This window comes from Peromyscus maniculatus, chromosome 7, assembly GCF_049852395.1.
Source record: "Peromyscus maniculatus bairdii isolate BWxNUB_F1_BW_parent chromosome 7, HU_Pman_BW_mat_3.1, whole genome shotgun sequence".
Lineage (NCBI taxonomy): Eukaryota > Metazoa > Chordata > Mammalia > Rodentia > Cricetidae > Peromyscus > Peromyscus maniculatus.
This window is the reverse complement of record NC_134858.1, coordinates 66,162,783-66,178,354: the sequence shown is the minus strand read 5'-3', so window position 1 is coordinate 66,178,354 and position 15,572 is coordinate 66,162,783. Positions and strand designations below refer to the sequence as shown.

Here is a 15,572-nt window from a genome sequence, read left to right as displayed (position 1 = left end):
GGTTTGGAAAGCAGAGGAAGGGGGGTGCTGTAAGTGTCTTAGCCACTCAGGGCTTGAAGCCTAGATTAATAATTCAGTTCTTTATAAGAAATTAGGATGAAGCAACAGAAAGGTTATCCTAACTATCGTGAAATGCATTTTCTAAAATTATTCCATTGCATTTTAAAGGGTATAATTATAAATGTTTTTATGAGCAATTTACCAGAAAATTAAAGTCCCTTAGTTTAAAAAGACAAATCATCCCATCCCTCTGGGAAAGGATTTTTTTTCTCCCAGCCAGGGAAACTATCATTTATTCACTATAGAGAGCAGGGACCACACCAGCAAAGGTGATCTGAAAATTCATCTCTAGAAAAGAGGCCATATTGCTGCTAGGTAAGAGAACTTTCTAGAAAGTGAATCAGCAGGGACTGGTGAGAAGAAGGGAGGGGATGCACTTCCAAAGCGGAGGAGTTATTTAGTGCTAGAATTCCTCTAGGTTGCAGAGCCATGCGGGCCCTGTTAATTGGTTTTGTAAGTCACTCTCGGCTGAGCTTCCAGGGGCTTGTCCCTCAATCCCACCCAGCTTTTCAGTATTCAGCCCATCCCTTGCTTCCGATTTTTCTCTTAGGTTGGCCTGCCCTAAAAGCCTTGCACTCCAGCCCTGCGAACCCACGACATGGTACACAGTCTTACGAGGGTAACTTTGAGCGCAGTACAACATGTAAGTGTCTGCCAGGTATTTAATACGGAGGTTCTGGGAAAGGGTGTCGAACGCTGGCTATACCACAGTGCTCCCAGCTCCCTGAAGTCCCTGAAAGCCTTGTTAAATTAAAGATTCACCGTCTTTTCTTTTCCACTTCTTTTTTACTTGCCATGTTGCTTCTTGCCTGTCTTTTATTTTCGTCCACCTCTCTCCTGGCGGTACTGTAAAGACGGAGCTGAATGGCACCAGCCATCATTAATACTTTCTAGAAAATGGAAGGGTTTCATTAAGACCGCTACCATTTCCTTGGAGTTGGAAGGAACGCAGGGAGATCAACTTGCAGATTATAAAACCACACATCTGATTTTGAAAGCCCAGGCACTGAAGGCCTCTAATCCGTTCATACTTAGATTCCCAGGACATAGGAATTTAGCAACAGCCTCCAATCTACCCAGGTAATATCTCATGAGGTCACATCAATGTCATGAGAATACACCCACAGTCCTGTAGGATTCAAGCGTCCGATGACTGTGAACAAGCCCCCAAATCCAGAGGAAAACACCTCCCCAAGTCAGAAAGTGTCCCCTTTCACTCGGGAACTCCACTCACCCTTCTGAGGTGGAAAGGGCTCATTGTGAGGTGGTGATGTTTGCTTTGCCTTTTGAGCCTGGGCCTTTATGTTTTAAGTATTTAAGAGGCATAATCACCTAGTGTGTAGGTTAATTTCTTTCTGATATTGTAATTTATGCAACATTAATATGGGATGCCAGCTCCAATTTTCTTATGCTTACACTCCGGGAGCCGAGTTGCATATTCTGCCAACTCCATTACATCATCTCAAAACCCAAACATTTCCCATTTGCACATCACTCTCAACTACCCAGCATACTTACATAGTCTCCATAGTCTCTCTTTTTCTCCCGGGTGCTTTCTCTCTCTCTCTCTCTCTCACACACACACACACACACACACACACACACACACACACACACACACACACACACACGCACACCAAGATTGGCACCCCTGAGAAGTAGACGCTACATCTGAGGTCAAGGTCTGCAACTGCAAGTAATTCCTGGAAGATATTACTACTGCTGTGTTGGCTAAAGGATGCCTCCATGTCTGACCTTCCTTTTTTCCATTCAGACTGTTATGTAACCTAGTGCCTGCGTGCAGGATGTGAGTGGAGTGTCTGGGCCTTACTTCCCCCTTCCCATTAAATCTCTTCGGCGAAACGGACAGGTTTTTTCCCCCCCAAAGAATGGGGGTGGGGGCTCTAGGGGGTAAAGGGATATGGGTCAGCAGGTCATCCTGTAAGCCGCACATTGCTCCTGTTTTGGTTCCTTGGAGCTTTGGAAGGGGGCACCAAATTCCCCGGCTTTATATAATTTGCAGTAACAGCAAGTTACAGATTTGTAGTCGGTTCTGCAGCCTGCCACCCCATCTATTGCAAGAACACACCTTCTGGCAGGAATAACACCTGAAGATGTTAATAAAGCAGCGGAGGTGGGGAGGGGCTAAAGGAAGAGGAAAGGTACAAACCAGAAATTAGAGCCGCTTCCTAGATACTCTGCATCACCTTCTTAAAAAAAAAAAAAAAAAAAAAAAAAAAAAAAAAAAAAAAAAAGCCTCCAAACACATGAAGGGGATTTTCTCCAGCGTTTCTGATTAACCCTGTTACATAACCCTCTTGCATTCCAAATCTCGGGCTCTAAATAGACTCTTTGCAGCCAAAAGCTCTGCACACAAACTCGCAGAGCTGGTGGCCGGTTGGGGCCGCCCCCCCCCCCCCCCGCCAGCCCAAGCCTTCACCCCCTTTTCCTTTCGTCCCGGTCCTTGCCAGCCCCATTCCTCCGGTTCAAACCGTGCCTCAGCGCAGTCATTCTTCGGAAATCGCCTTTAATTAAATGGTGCCCCCCCCCCCCCAGCATATGTCATCCTGATGGCTTTTACTGTACTCGAATTCCGTGAATGGGAAAGCGCCCGGACAGGGGGTGTGGCTAAGGTGGGGCGGGAGGGGGGAATACTGTAAAACAGCCAGCACATGATCAGCCATGTTCCTACCTCCAACTAGCACATCGGAGAGCAAGGGAGCGGCTCTCGGTCCCTCTTTTGCCTTTCCCCAGACCCCCTAGCCGCCAGATCCTGGCTGGAGAGCACCTCTAGGTCCCAAGCCCCGCGGTGGCTCGCAGGAGCCCGCTTCCTCCGGAGTGACAGGCGTGATTTATACATTATTTACAACAGTAATTAAAGCTGCAGCTTCCTCCTGCTCTTTGCAAACTCCCGGAGCATTCAAATAAATAATCCCCCACCCCCGAAGGAGGAGGTGGGGGAAATCCCACAGCAGGTTCTGACACCTTTAAGAAAAGAGTCAGCTTTCCCCGATCAGGCCACTTTAAGGAAACGGCAGGAGGGGAGCAAGCACCCTTGTCTCCCCAGGTCCCCTCTTTCACACACTTCCGAGAGCAACACGAAATGAACCAATGACCCGGCGAGGGCAGCCTTGTTAGCCCAGGCCCACAAGCACTCAACTCTGATCACCCCTAGGTTCCCGCAGAAACGCTGGGCATCGCGGCGAGGGAAGGATTCCCAGAGCAGAAATAAGTTTGGGTGCTTTTCTCAGTGTTCTTTCTGCGTTTGTTTGCTGTCACAGCCTCTCCCTCGGATCCCGCGTGAAGCACCCCACTCCACTGCCGCCCTCCCTCCGCGCGCTGTACACGCCCCCTGCCAGCCTCCTCCAGGGCTCTGGGCTCCGAACCCCTGGCTACAAAGTTGCGCTTCTCTCAGTCGCCGCGCCCCACCAGGGCAACTCCATAACATCCTGCGCGCCGGGACCCCATTCCTCTGGCTTCTTCTCCAAACCCACCTCCAGAGCTCCAGAGGAGAAGCTGCCCGCGTCGCCCCCTCTTAGCCCCGGGAGCGCCCCCTTTCCGTCCCCAGAGACTTCTAGGTCTCCCACTCCTCCCGATCCCCCTAAGCGTTCATGGGAGAGGGAGGACTCGAACACCCGCCGCGGCTCCGGCTGCGGGGGATGGGGGGTGGGTATGTGAGAAACTGTCAACAGCGGAAAAGGTAACCGTGGAAGCGAGTAGCCACAAACAGACCCCCTCCCCCTTCTTAAAAGGACACTACCGCTTTAAAAGTTTCTTTCCCCCACTCCCCTGTCTCGATTTCTTTTTGGTGGGGGGAAATCGTATTTAATTTGGACAGCTCGTCTTTGCAGAAAATAAAACATGCAATCAAGGGGGAGATGGTGTTGGAGTCGCCTGGCTGTCAACGCTCTGGTCCGTCCCTGTCCCCCCTCGCCCTCTCCTGCAAGCCCAGCACTGGCTTGCAAAAGTTTGCAACATTTGTGGGGGGCCGCGGGGGGAGGGGCGGGGGTGCCGGCCGCTCAGGGCACCTCGACAGGCTCGCGCGCGCGCGCACCGGTCCCGGGGACCCGGCGTCTTGCCCGCTCCCGGGGGGCGCGCGCTCCCCCGGGGTACCCGGTCCCCTCCGGGCTCGGCGCACTGCTCCCGCCGCCCCCCTGCCAGGAGCCCGGTCGCTGCGTCTCCTACCTCGGCTGGAGCTCGCGTAGCTCTGCCTGCGACCCGCGCCCGGCGCCTCGCTCTTGCGGCCCGCGTCCTGGGTCAGCGGGGTCTCCCTGGAGCTGGCCGCCGCCTCCGAGCCGCTGCTGCCCGGCTCGCTGGCGGCGGGGTCGGGGGCTGCCGGAGCTGACTCCATGTTTTTTTTCCCAATGTAGAGATCGGCGGAGATGGCGAGCTCCGAGACTCCCTCTATCTTCTGTTTTCAGAGCGACTCTATGGTACCAAAAAAAAAAAAAAAAAAAAAAAAAAAAGGAAAAGGAGACGGGCGAGCAGGAGGGACCCAGCCAGGCGAGAGCGCGAGCGAGCGCGCGAGTGGCGGTGGACGTGTGCGGCCGAGAGGGGACGCGAGGCGGGTCTGGCCACAGGCAGCGCTAGCGAGAGCGTCTCCAGCCGGCCCCCGCACCCACACTCCACACCCTCCAGACCCCAGACCGGGAGCCACACAAGGCTGCCAAATTTGGGAGGTGGGGAAGAGAGAGGGAGGAGAAAGAGGGGGTGTCTCCTGCGCCCCGATCCTCCCTCTCCTCTTTAACCCAGCGACAGAAATGAACGGTCGGCGACGTGTGCCTCTGTCTACTTTTGAGATTCCCTCGGGGGCAGTAACTCGGTGTCCCCTATCCGCAGCCAGCTTGGGAGGAGGAGACAAATCCGGTTATCCGCGTTGGGGCACTTGCTGGTAACTGCAGCTCTCTGCAAGCCTGGTCCAAGGTTGGAGAGAGACTCAAAGGGAATTAGGAACTGACTGACACCCCCTGGAAGGAAGAAGGGGGGACGAGGAACGTGGCGCTTTTTACTTTGGGATGGGACAGTCGGGGGTTTTCAGTCTTAGATATGACTGGGTCTAAAATTAATTTTGTAATTGTAGATGCGTATGGCCAGCCAGTAACTAATGTTATGGAAAGAGGTCTCTGTCAGCTCTTTTGCAGTTTTTCTCCGTGAAGAATCCGTTTGGCAGTGCACTATTTTGTGAAGCAAACTTTGGCCAGATTGGTGAAGGACTCTGAGCCGAAGCAACGGGCCTAGCTGCATCTGAACTCTGGTGTGCCTGCTAGTTTTCTATTCCCATTGGTACTTTTGCTATTAAATGCACAGGCACATCCACAGCAGACAGACATCCTGGAGAGGTATTAATAACGTCTGGATAATAAAAAAAATCCAGATAATTAACGAGTCTTATCTTTATAAGGCATGATTCTGTACTTTCCTTCCCTTGGAGCTCACCCATCTACTAGCTGATGCTCAAAGAGAGCTGAGAATTAAGTCTGTGTGCCTCCTCCGCAAACTCCAGTACAAAGCACTAATACTAATGGGATGGCTAGTGAATATCCGCACATGGAGAGCCAGCAGAAATTCTCTGCCTCAGTAGTGAAGCCACCATTTCCTTTTATTTCCAAAGACGCCGATGAAACCAGCCCCTTTTTACACCCCCACTTTCCTCCCAGAAAGCCTGAAATTATTGACAACACAAATATTATTATGTACCAGAAGGTGGCAAAAATGTGTGTTGGGGGGTGCGGGAAGGCCTGGGGAACACTGCACTTTTGCTAATTTTCTGGTTCTGAAAAAAAAAAAAACGCTTTTAAAAAAGAGAGAAAGCTAAATCTCGCTAAATGGTTTGATTAGTCTGTTCTCCAGCTGATCTAGATGGGATGCGAAGGGTTCTGACACCTTCATCTGGGCTCTGCAAGGATCTGTGGTATTAGCCTGTCCATTGGTGCCTGTACACAATGCTGTAATTGTCTCCTCTATCTCAGATCAGATGTGTGGCTTCCCCAGACACCAAAGCAGATTTTCGGAGCAGCTTCCTCTCTCCGAATTTACTGTTGGCTAGCCTGTTGCTGGTGTTCTTGCAGCAACTGACCTAGCTCGGTCACATTTGACTTTTCTAAGTAAACAAATGCTTCAAAGTACACAGCTTAATAGACAACTTCCTCTGGGACAGACAGTCTCAAAATACATCTGCTGGTTGTTTTAGAATACTGTTTTTAATTTTTAAATTTTTACTTGAAATTGAATTACATCACTCCTCCATCCATGTCCTTACTCCAGTTCCTCCAAGTTACCTTCTCTCCCACCCCCTCCAAGTTGACTGCCTCTTTTATCTTTGATTATAGTTGTTGTTGTTGTTGTTGTTGGTGGTGGTGGTGGTGGTGTGTGTGTGTGTGTGTGTGTGTGTGTGTGTGTACACAAATAAAAAGAACCCGATAAGTCCATTTTTGTTGTTTGTAGGGTTTCAAAGCTGACCACTCTACATGGACAACCAATGGGGCTCGTCCCAGGGAGAGGCTAATTCTCCTTTTTCCAGCAGTCAATAAATGGAACCCCTTCCACATTAGTATATCCATTGATAACGATATTGTTCTGATCTTGTTTAGCCATTTCTAAAAAAGACTGTTTCACAGCAGACCTCCTCCTCTTCCCGTTCTTACAATCCTTCCGCTTCCTCTTCCACAGTGTTCTCGGAACCATAGATGCAGGAGCTGTGATGATCAGTTGATCTCTGCCTTGTGTCCGGTTTTCTATGTAGGTTTCCAATTGCTATAAGGAGAAGTTTCTGTGATAAGGCCCGTGGTAGTTACAGTAATCTGGGGTATAAGACTAAAATTTAGAATGTAGGAATGAATTTTGCTGGTGTAGCAAAGTGGTGGCAATAGATTCTGGTTATTTGGTTGGTTCCTTTATGGTTCTCCTTTAACAAACTGAAATAGGTCACTCTAGAAACATCTTCCAGAAAAGAAAGGGCAGGGAGGCCCTGCTGGCCTTCATCAATCAAGATAGAGGCAGATCTCTGTGAGTTTGAGGCAAGACTTGTCTACACAGTGAGTTCCAGGCTAGCCCAGGCTTCAGAGTAAAACCCTGCTTCAAAACAAAAGGAAACACTGAGATAGACTCTGTTCCCTTCAGAGAAAGATCCCAGAGGGCGTGGGGGCAAATTTCTCCTAACTCAATACAGTGCCTGCTTCTGCAATTTGAAACAATCAGGAACTCAAGTGCTATCCCCCAGGGGAAAAATAAAAGTGAGCTAGACACATTCCTGACTGTCAATCATTGTTACTAGAGTGTAAATCACCTGGACTGTGGAAGCATTTGAAACCGGAAGAGCACATGAGTTTATATTCTTTCCTTTCCTGGTGTCCCTTTCTGATTACTAATTAAGATTTCCAGTTTCCCAAATATTTGGAGAGACAGAAGCCTTCTTTAGCCCCTGCTCATTGACAAAGGGCAACAATGTTTGCTTTGAAAGGATTGTTTTTCCTTACACTCTGTTCTCTGATAGGCTCTGGCTCAGACAAGTCACCCTCTGTAGAAGAGATACGTCTAAATCCATGTTTTGCTTTACTGGTTCTTCTCTCTCTTCCCTCCATCCAGGAGTCCAGGACCTCCTCACCGATCACAGGCTGCCCTCCTGATGGCGACACTGCTTTCTTCTGTGCTAAAGTAGTTACAGAAAAAGCTCAGAGTTCACTTAGAGTCCTCTCACACTCCAGGCCCTTGCCGTCCTCATCCTAATGTACTCGCTAGGCTCTTTGAGCACTTGGCCCTGACATCTGCACCTCCTTCTTGCTGTATCCGTTCAGCATCAGACATTATTACTCCCCCAAACCATCCCAGTAACCTTCCCCGATAACTGGCCTCAGGTCTTTCCAGCACGAGAATCCATTCATTCTAGATAGCTCTGCCAAGTTAATTACCCTGAACTACAAGCTCTCATTTCCCACCATGTCACTCCCATGCTTACAAGACTTTAATGGCTCCCCATTGCCTATCCAATTAGCTACTAACTAGTCAACAAGGTATTCACAGCTCTACCTCACTGTCTTGGCACTCCTACACCCAGGATGGAAAGCAGATCTCATCTCAGGGTGGTTGGAAAGGTGTGGGCTGGGATTGATGAATGCTGTCTCCCATGGGCGGAAGGATAGGAAGTGTAGCACGCATGCGAGTTGGAGTTTGCCAAACTACCTTACATAATCCCTACAAGACAGGTTCAGTCTTCAAGCCAGGGTGGGCAATGTTGCCTCCTCTGCCTCCTTAATGTGTGCAGATTCCATGCCAATGCCTCCCCTCTCTGAGGGCCTTCTCTGCCTCCCAGCTTTTTCCATTTACTGACATCAGTCTTCCTTCCAACAGGCTCCAGTTGCATACCAGTATTTGATGTGTCTCAGGCTTCTTTTCATCTGTCGCTACAAGGTCTCTTGTAGTCCAAGCTGGCCCCAGATTACAGAATGACCTTGAACTTCTGATCCTCCTGCCTCCACCTCCTAAAATGACTGGTGTTCACCACCACACTGGATTTATGTGGAGTTAGGTATTGAACCCAGGAATTCATCCATCCTAGCCAAGTTCTCTGTCAGCTCACCCCATATCCCTAGCTGTACCCCCTTTTTTGTCTTTATACTTTTAAATAAACATTTAAAAAATATGTCCCTTTAAAAAAGTCTTTATACTTTAAAAACTTAAAAATAGTTTTTGATAGTTTTCTCAACTCTCCTCTCCCATTAACTCCCCACAGACCCCCTCCCAACAAGTTTGCCTCCAACCTTCATGCCCTTTTCTTCTTTTGAACAACTCACTGGTGCCAGTTAGTGCCTCCCACATGCGCATGGGCATGGAGCCATCCACCAGAGCATGGGCAACCTACCAGTAGCCACACCCTGACTATAAATGACTTACTCCTTCTCCTCAGTAGCCATCAACTGCCAATAGCTCTTCAGTTAGAGGTGGAGTTCATAAAACCCCATTAATGGGGAGCTTCCTTCCAGTGTCCATGCTGGAGTTAGTTGGCTTGATCTTGGACGGGTAGCCATAGCTGCTAGGAGCTCATAAGTTCAATAGCCAGGTCAACAGAAAGTAGCATTACACAGCACTCTTCCCCATCCTCCAGCTCTTACATTCTTCACAACCCATCTTCTATGATGTTTCCTTAGCCTTGGGGTACCCAAGTTGCAGTACCCAGCAGAACCCTTCTTAAGACAGTTAATATTGTCCTTGTAGGTGTTCCAGGATTGTCTGAACATTTATCTTACCTTCCTTGGTAGACAGTAACAGTTCTTGAAGACAATCATCATGTCCTTGTACGTAGGAGGTAGCCATTAGAGTTAGCGGGTTTGGGGGTTGGAATTGAACTAATCACGAGCTACCATGTCCACACAGGGATCCCGTCACACATCAAGAATGAGAAGCTGAGTATTTCAACTTTCAATCACTTGGAATAAGCCTTTCCTTCCTGGATAAAAGATTAGCTGACATGTATGGGCTGTTAAAATTTATATATGCAAAAAAGTTGACAGTTGCGTTTCTTGAGTTTCTTGGAGGGAGAGGAGAGAAAGAAACTGATGGCAGTATATAGCAGAATTTCCTTGGGAGCCCAGCACTTTCTACAATGCTCACAGAACAAAGGAGACAGAAATTAAACCCCGAGTGCCTATACAACAACTTCCCTTCCTTTCAAAATAGCTTCAAGAAAGTGAACCAGAGCCATGTGGGGAAATATGAAAATGTAGTTCTGGTCTTGGGCATGGAACAAGCTGCCTCCTGCTCCTGTAGACAAGACAGTATGGTCCATACCCAGGGTCACAAGAGCCCTTGGACTAACCCAAAAAGCAAGGCATGGACTGGATATCCTTGTTACTAATGTAATTTGTCATGCCCCCACAGCCTCATGTTTTAACACTTGATCTCCAGGTAGTGATGCTATTTTGAGAAGCTTTTGAACCTTTAAGAGGTGAGGTCTAGCTGGAGGAAGCAGATCACTAAGGGCAGGCCTTTGATGACTATAATGGGAACCTACTTCCTGTTTTGTTTCTCTGCTTCCGATCAGCTATCATGTGAACAGCTTCCACCTCACAATCCTGCTGCCACAAAGGGAGTTAGCTGCTTGAAATGGAAGCCTGTAGTCTCCACTTGAGATGACTCTGCCTGATCCCACTGTACCAATGAGGAAACTAAAATACTGAGAAGTGACTTTGTCATGCAAACCAGTTGACCAGGGACATTTATTAATTTTATAGGGATTGGTTCTTGAAATGACAATGGTTTAGATATGTTGGGTTAAATAAAAATATATCATTGAATTATATTTAGTGTCATCTCTTTCACCTTTATTTAAAATCTGACCCATAAGAGCTGGAGAGATGGCACTTTTTGTTCTTGCAGATGGCCCAGGTTCATTTCCCAGCACCCATATGGTAGCTCACAACTATCTGTCACTGCAGTTCCAGGAAATCCATTGTCCTCTTCTGACTTCTGAGGGCACCCATCATGCCCCTGCTACACATACATACATTTAGGCAAAACACTCATACACATACAAAAATTAAACACTGAAATCTGACCAGTAGAACATTTAAATCACTGTGTGGTTGACATTCTAGATCTATAAGGCAGGGCAGTGTGGACTGTCTCTGACACATACTATATGTTAACGATCTATTAAGGGTCACTGTGAGGGCTCAGCTGGAGACACCCTTGGATCAGAGTTAACACTCATCTCAGTTCTTAAAGCACTAATTGTGCTGCTGCTGTTTGCAAGGCAGCTGGATACTAAGAGCAGGGAAGGGCAAGCTCCTGTGATTTGTAGGGAAGGTGAGACCGTTAGGCAGCAGAGTTGCCTGCCTCCCTTAGCATAGCTCAGGGTTGAGGCTAAAGTCAATCAGTTGGTAATTGTCCTCAGGGCATGTGGCAAGGAGGGATGAGTCCTGGGCAGCTGAAGTTCCCTTTGATAGTTTCTGGAGCTGTGAAGTCCAGAACAGAAAAGCCTTTGACAATGGGTTGCCTTTCCTCCTCTAGTGAAGAGCAGTTCACTGTGTGTATGTGTGTCCATTTGTGGACTGCCTATTCTGTCCCCTTGTTCCATTTATCTGTTCTTTGGCAAATACCACACAGTCTTGATGACTGTAGTTTGGAACTGGACTTTTAATTTCATGCCATCGTAATTAAGGGAATGTGAATGGCCCCATGTGGCTAATGGTCATTGTGTTTGACAGTGCAGACTGCTGGTTTCAAGTTTTATTCTTTCACCTTCCCAAGCCTTCTTCCCATGGGTATTCATTCATAGATATTTAGCTTCTATAAAGTTATTTTATTTAAAAAATACACAAAAGACAGTAGAAGATTTTAGATGAATCAAATAGATCATTTGTCCTCTGTAAGGACATAAGACAAGTTCAGACTCATCTGAGCTTTAAGACATGAGTTAATCAGGACCGAGATGTGGCTCTGTTGGTAGAATGTTTGACTAGCATTCACAAGGCTTTGGGCTCTATTCCCAGCACTGTATAAACCAGGGTGTGGTGCTCTATGCCCATAATCTTCACACTCAGGAGGTGGAGTCAGGAAGATCAGAAATTCAAGGTCAACCTCAGCTACATAGTGAGTTCCAGGCAAGCCTGGGCTGGCTTGGACCCTATCTTTAAAACAAACAAAGGAACAAATTAACATTAAATACCACAGAATAGGTTTAGGTAAAGGGTCTGAGAAGACACCAGTGTGTTGTGGAATATTAGTTTAAGATGTGTTACATTTGTTTATGATGTGAAATATGTGTTGCATTCTTTTATGTTGCATTTGTTTAACTCTATGAAGCTGTGTTACTTTGCCTGTCTAAAATACCTGATTGGTCTAATAAAGAGCTGAAAGACCAATAGCTAGGCAGGAGAAAGGATAGGCAGGGCTGGTAGGCAGAGAGAAGAAATAGAAATCTAGAGAGTGAGGCGTGAGAAAAGGAGGAGAGGAGGACACCAGGTGCCAGCCACAGAGTAAAAAGGAAAGAAAGATATATAGAATAGAGAAAGGTAAAAATCCCAGAGGCAAAATGTAGAAAAATAGAAACAGGATAATTTAAGTTAAGAAAAGCTGGCTAGAAATAAGCCAAGCTATGGCTGGACATTCATAAGTAAGAATTAGTCTCTGTGTATTTATTTGGGACCTGGGTGGTGGGCCCCCAAAGAGTAAAAAAAAAAAAAAAGAAAACAAAACAAAACAAAAATCAACTACACCAGTGTGTTAAAGCTTTCTTGAAAAGCAAGTATTTGATAATTGGCATTGGCGAATTATAATATAGAGTCAAGAAGTAGTTACAGTTATTAAAAAGATGAGCTTTTTGTAAGATGATTTGATGAAGCTGAATGTATTTATTATTTAGGTTCATGTTAATTATCAGCTTGACAGAGTCTAGAATCACCTGGGAGATGGACCCCTGGCCATACGTTTTGGGGGTAATCTTGATTACTTGAATTAGCATGGGAAGACTTGCCCACTGTGGTGGCACCATTTCCTGGAAAAGGGAAATCACAGACTGTATAAGAGGAAGCAGGGAAGCTGGGCATGCATGCATCCATCTCTCCAGCTCTACTTCTTTATTGTGGAGATAAAGCTGCTTCAGGCTCCTACTGGTGTGACTCCACTCTCAATGAGCGTCTATATCTTGAACTGTGACCTGAAGTAAATCCTTTCTCCCTTATGCTGCTTTTTTTTTCAGAGTATTTTATATAGCAACAGAAAAGAAACTAAGACAGTAGATGAACCTCATCATAGAAGTGTTAATACACACACACACACACACACACACACACACACACACACACACACACGCACGCACTTTTCTGCTAAACAAATACAGAGGAATTTTCCTTGGGCAAGGGATGTATCTCCTTTCACCTAAGTCAGTGGCTATTGGCTTAGAAATGCAGATTCTCAGGTCTCAGCCAGATTTTCTGAGAAGGCAAGACTTGGAGATGCAGCCCCCAAATCAGTATCTGTAACAAGACACTTCACATGTCTGTTCTTGGCAAATGTTTGTAGAAACACTGTTGTCCATCTAAGGGCATCTGCACCGTAACAACACTGATGTAGCCACAGGAATCCTCTAGGAGTGAGACCACACCTCTGTGCCTGGCGATCATTTAACTTACACTCTGCAAACCCCCAAAGTCCCTGCAGCACACAGGAACCTGCTACTAGGATACCTTACCATTTGGGTGGTAATTACATAGAAAGGGCTTTTGAAAATCCTGTTATTCTGGAAAGATTTGGGTCGAGATAGATTTTGAAAATTAAAAGAAAGAGGAGTGTGGGGAGAATTGTATCAAAACTTTCCTGGGGCACTAATGAATCATGGTATCACTTTTATTTTGGAGAAGCTATCTAGGTGGAAGCCTGTGTGAAACTACAAAATCAGCAAGACACACCAGAAGGGTTACATGAAGACAGCAGCTCTCATCCTAAGGTCTACATTGGGAGAGCCATTATAAATCAAACTTAGGTTCAGAAATATTTCAACTAGGGGCTCTGCTTCCCCCCCCCAAAAAAAAAGCATTCCTTCACTTGCAATGGGCTTACCATCTCATTAAATCTTTTTTAAAAAAGGCTCACATAAATTTAAAAAAAATATTTTCTTATTTTTAATTTGTATTTATATGTGTATATATAAGCATGTGAGTGCCCAGAGAGGCCAGACATCTCTTGGAGCTGGAGTTAGAGACGCGGGGGGCTGGGAACCGAACTCTAGTCCTCCATAAGCATAGAAAGCACTGTAAGCACTGTTAACAGCTGGGCCATTTCTCCAGCCCTCAACAGGTTTTAAAATATATTTTAGTTACCTCAAATACTGTCTGCCTGTGTGATGTCATGTTCATGTCTGTGGGGATGCATTTATGTGTTCAGGTGTGTGAGGGAGACCAGCTCCCTCTTCTCCCCCGTAGGGTACTTTTGAGCAGGGAGAAATGGGGAATTTGTAGATAGAAGGAGAGAGAGAGAGAGAGAGAGAGAGAGAGAGAGAGAGAGAGAGAGAGAGAGAGAGAGAGAGAGAGAGAGAGAGAACACAGCATAGCCTCAGGAGGGCCTGGGTCCAAACCCACCAGCCCCTTCTGGCTCTACTAAAGGCTCTTTAAAGGAATGCCACGGGACGAGCCAAAAGACCTCCCCCGGCACAGCCAAGTGTAGACCATGCCAAACACCTGGTGCCCTTGCACGTGGTCAAGCCATCCCCCAATGCAGCCCTGCTGTGTAAAGCAAGCTCAGATCTAACTTAGAAAACCTGGTGGGCTCCCACAGGTGTGTATACACACTTGTACAAGCCAGAAGACAGTGTTATTTTTAAACACTACCCATCTTCCTGTTCTCCACGCTCTTTTTCTTAATACCCCCCTCTCCTTTTAGAAACAGGGTTTCTCACTGGCCTGGAGCTCACCACTTAGGCTAGGCTGGCTGGCCAGCAAGCCTGTCTCTGCCTCCCCAGGATTGAGACTACAAGTTTGTGCCACCACACCCAGCTTTACACATGAGTTCTGGGGATCAAACTCAGGTTACCACGCTTACAATGCAAGTATTTTGTTTGTTTGTTTTTGCTCCAGCTGAGCTATCTCCTCAGTCTGGAGCAGACAATTCGTAAACAAAAACAAAAATGTTGTCCATCACTCTCTCTCCCTACCCCAAAAGTTCATCAGCTTGCATCCTAAGCACTGCCTTTCGTGTGTGTGTGTGTGTGTGTGTGTGTGTGTGTGTGTGTGTGTGTGTGTGTGTGTGTGTGTCAGTTCTTAAGCTCAGTTCTATGTGTTGACTCCATTGCCTTTTTTTTGTCTCTCTCTTGTTCCTCTTCATAGAGCGGTTGACTGAAGCATTCATTTCTCATAGTGAAAAGAGATTGCACTCGAGAGCAAGTCCATCTTCCAGTTAGACTTCACCACTCATCACCTTGTGGAATCGCACTGGTCAAAAGACACACATGTTTGAATCCAGAATTAAGGAGCAGAGAAGTCATTTGTGCTCACTTTGAGGCATCACCACCACCACCACAAGTTCAGGGACCCCACGGCACCAGGAGGAGAGGGCGTAGTGGTAGAGGCTGTTGTGGTCTGAAAGAAAAAGGCCCCCATAGGATCATAGGGAGTAGCACTATTAGGAGGTGTGGCCTTGTTGGAATAGGTAGGGCATTGTTGGATGAAGTGAGTTAATGGAGCAGCCTTGAGGTCTCAGATGCTCAGGCCAGGCCCAGTGTGGCCTTCTCTTCCTGCTGCCTGCCAATCCAGATGTGGAACCCTCAGCTCCTTTTCCAGCACCATGTCTGCCTGCATGCTACCATGCTTCCCGCCACTGATTATAATGGACTAAGCCTCTGAAACTGTAAGCCAACCCCAATTAAATGTTTTCCTTTATAAGAGTTGCTGTGGTCATGATGTCTCTTCACAGCAATAGAAACCCCAACTATAAGGCCAACGCTCCAATCATCCCCATAACTTATCTCTTGCGTCACTACCCCTAAAGCTTAGCTGCAGTTATGATCACCTGAGAAGTTATAG

General features: G+C 46.9%; 1 protein-coding gene across 1 annotated transcript in view; it reads right to left on the bottom strand.

The window, feature by feature from the left end:
* Positions 1-4,426, bottom strand: part of Rora (RAR related orphan receptor A) — a 735,488-nt gene extending 731,062 nt beyond the window's left edge. The window contains exon 1 of the mRNA XM_042281195.2: positions 4,246-4,426. Within this exon, the coding sequence (XP_042137129.1) occupies positions 4,246-4,411 (166 nt within the window). The 5' untranslated portion in view covers positions 4,412-4,426. The remainder of the gene's footprint in view (positions 1-4,245) is intronic.
* Between the last annotated feature and the right edge of the window lie 11,146 nt (positions 4,427-15,572).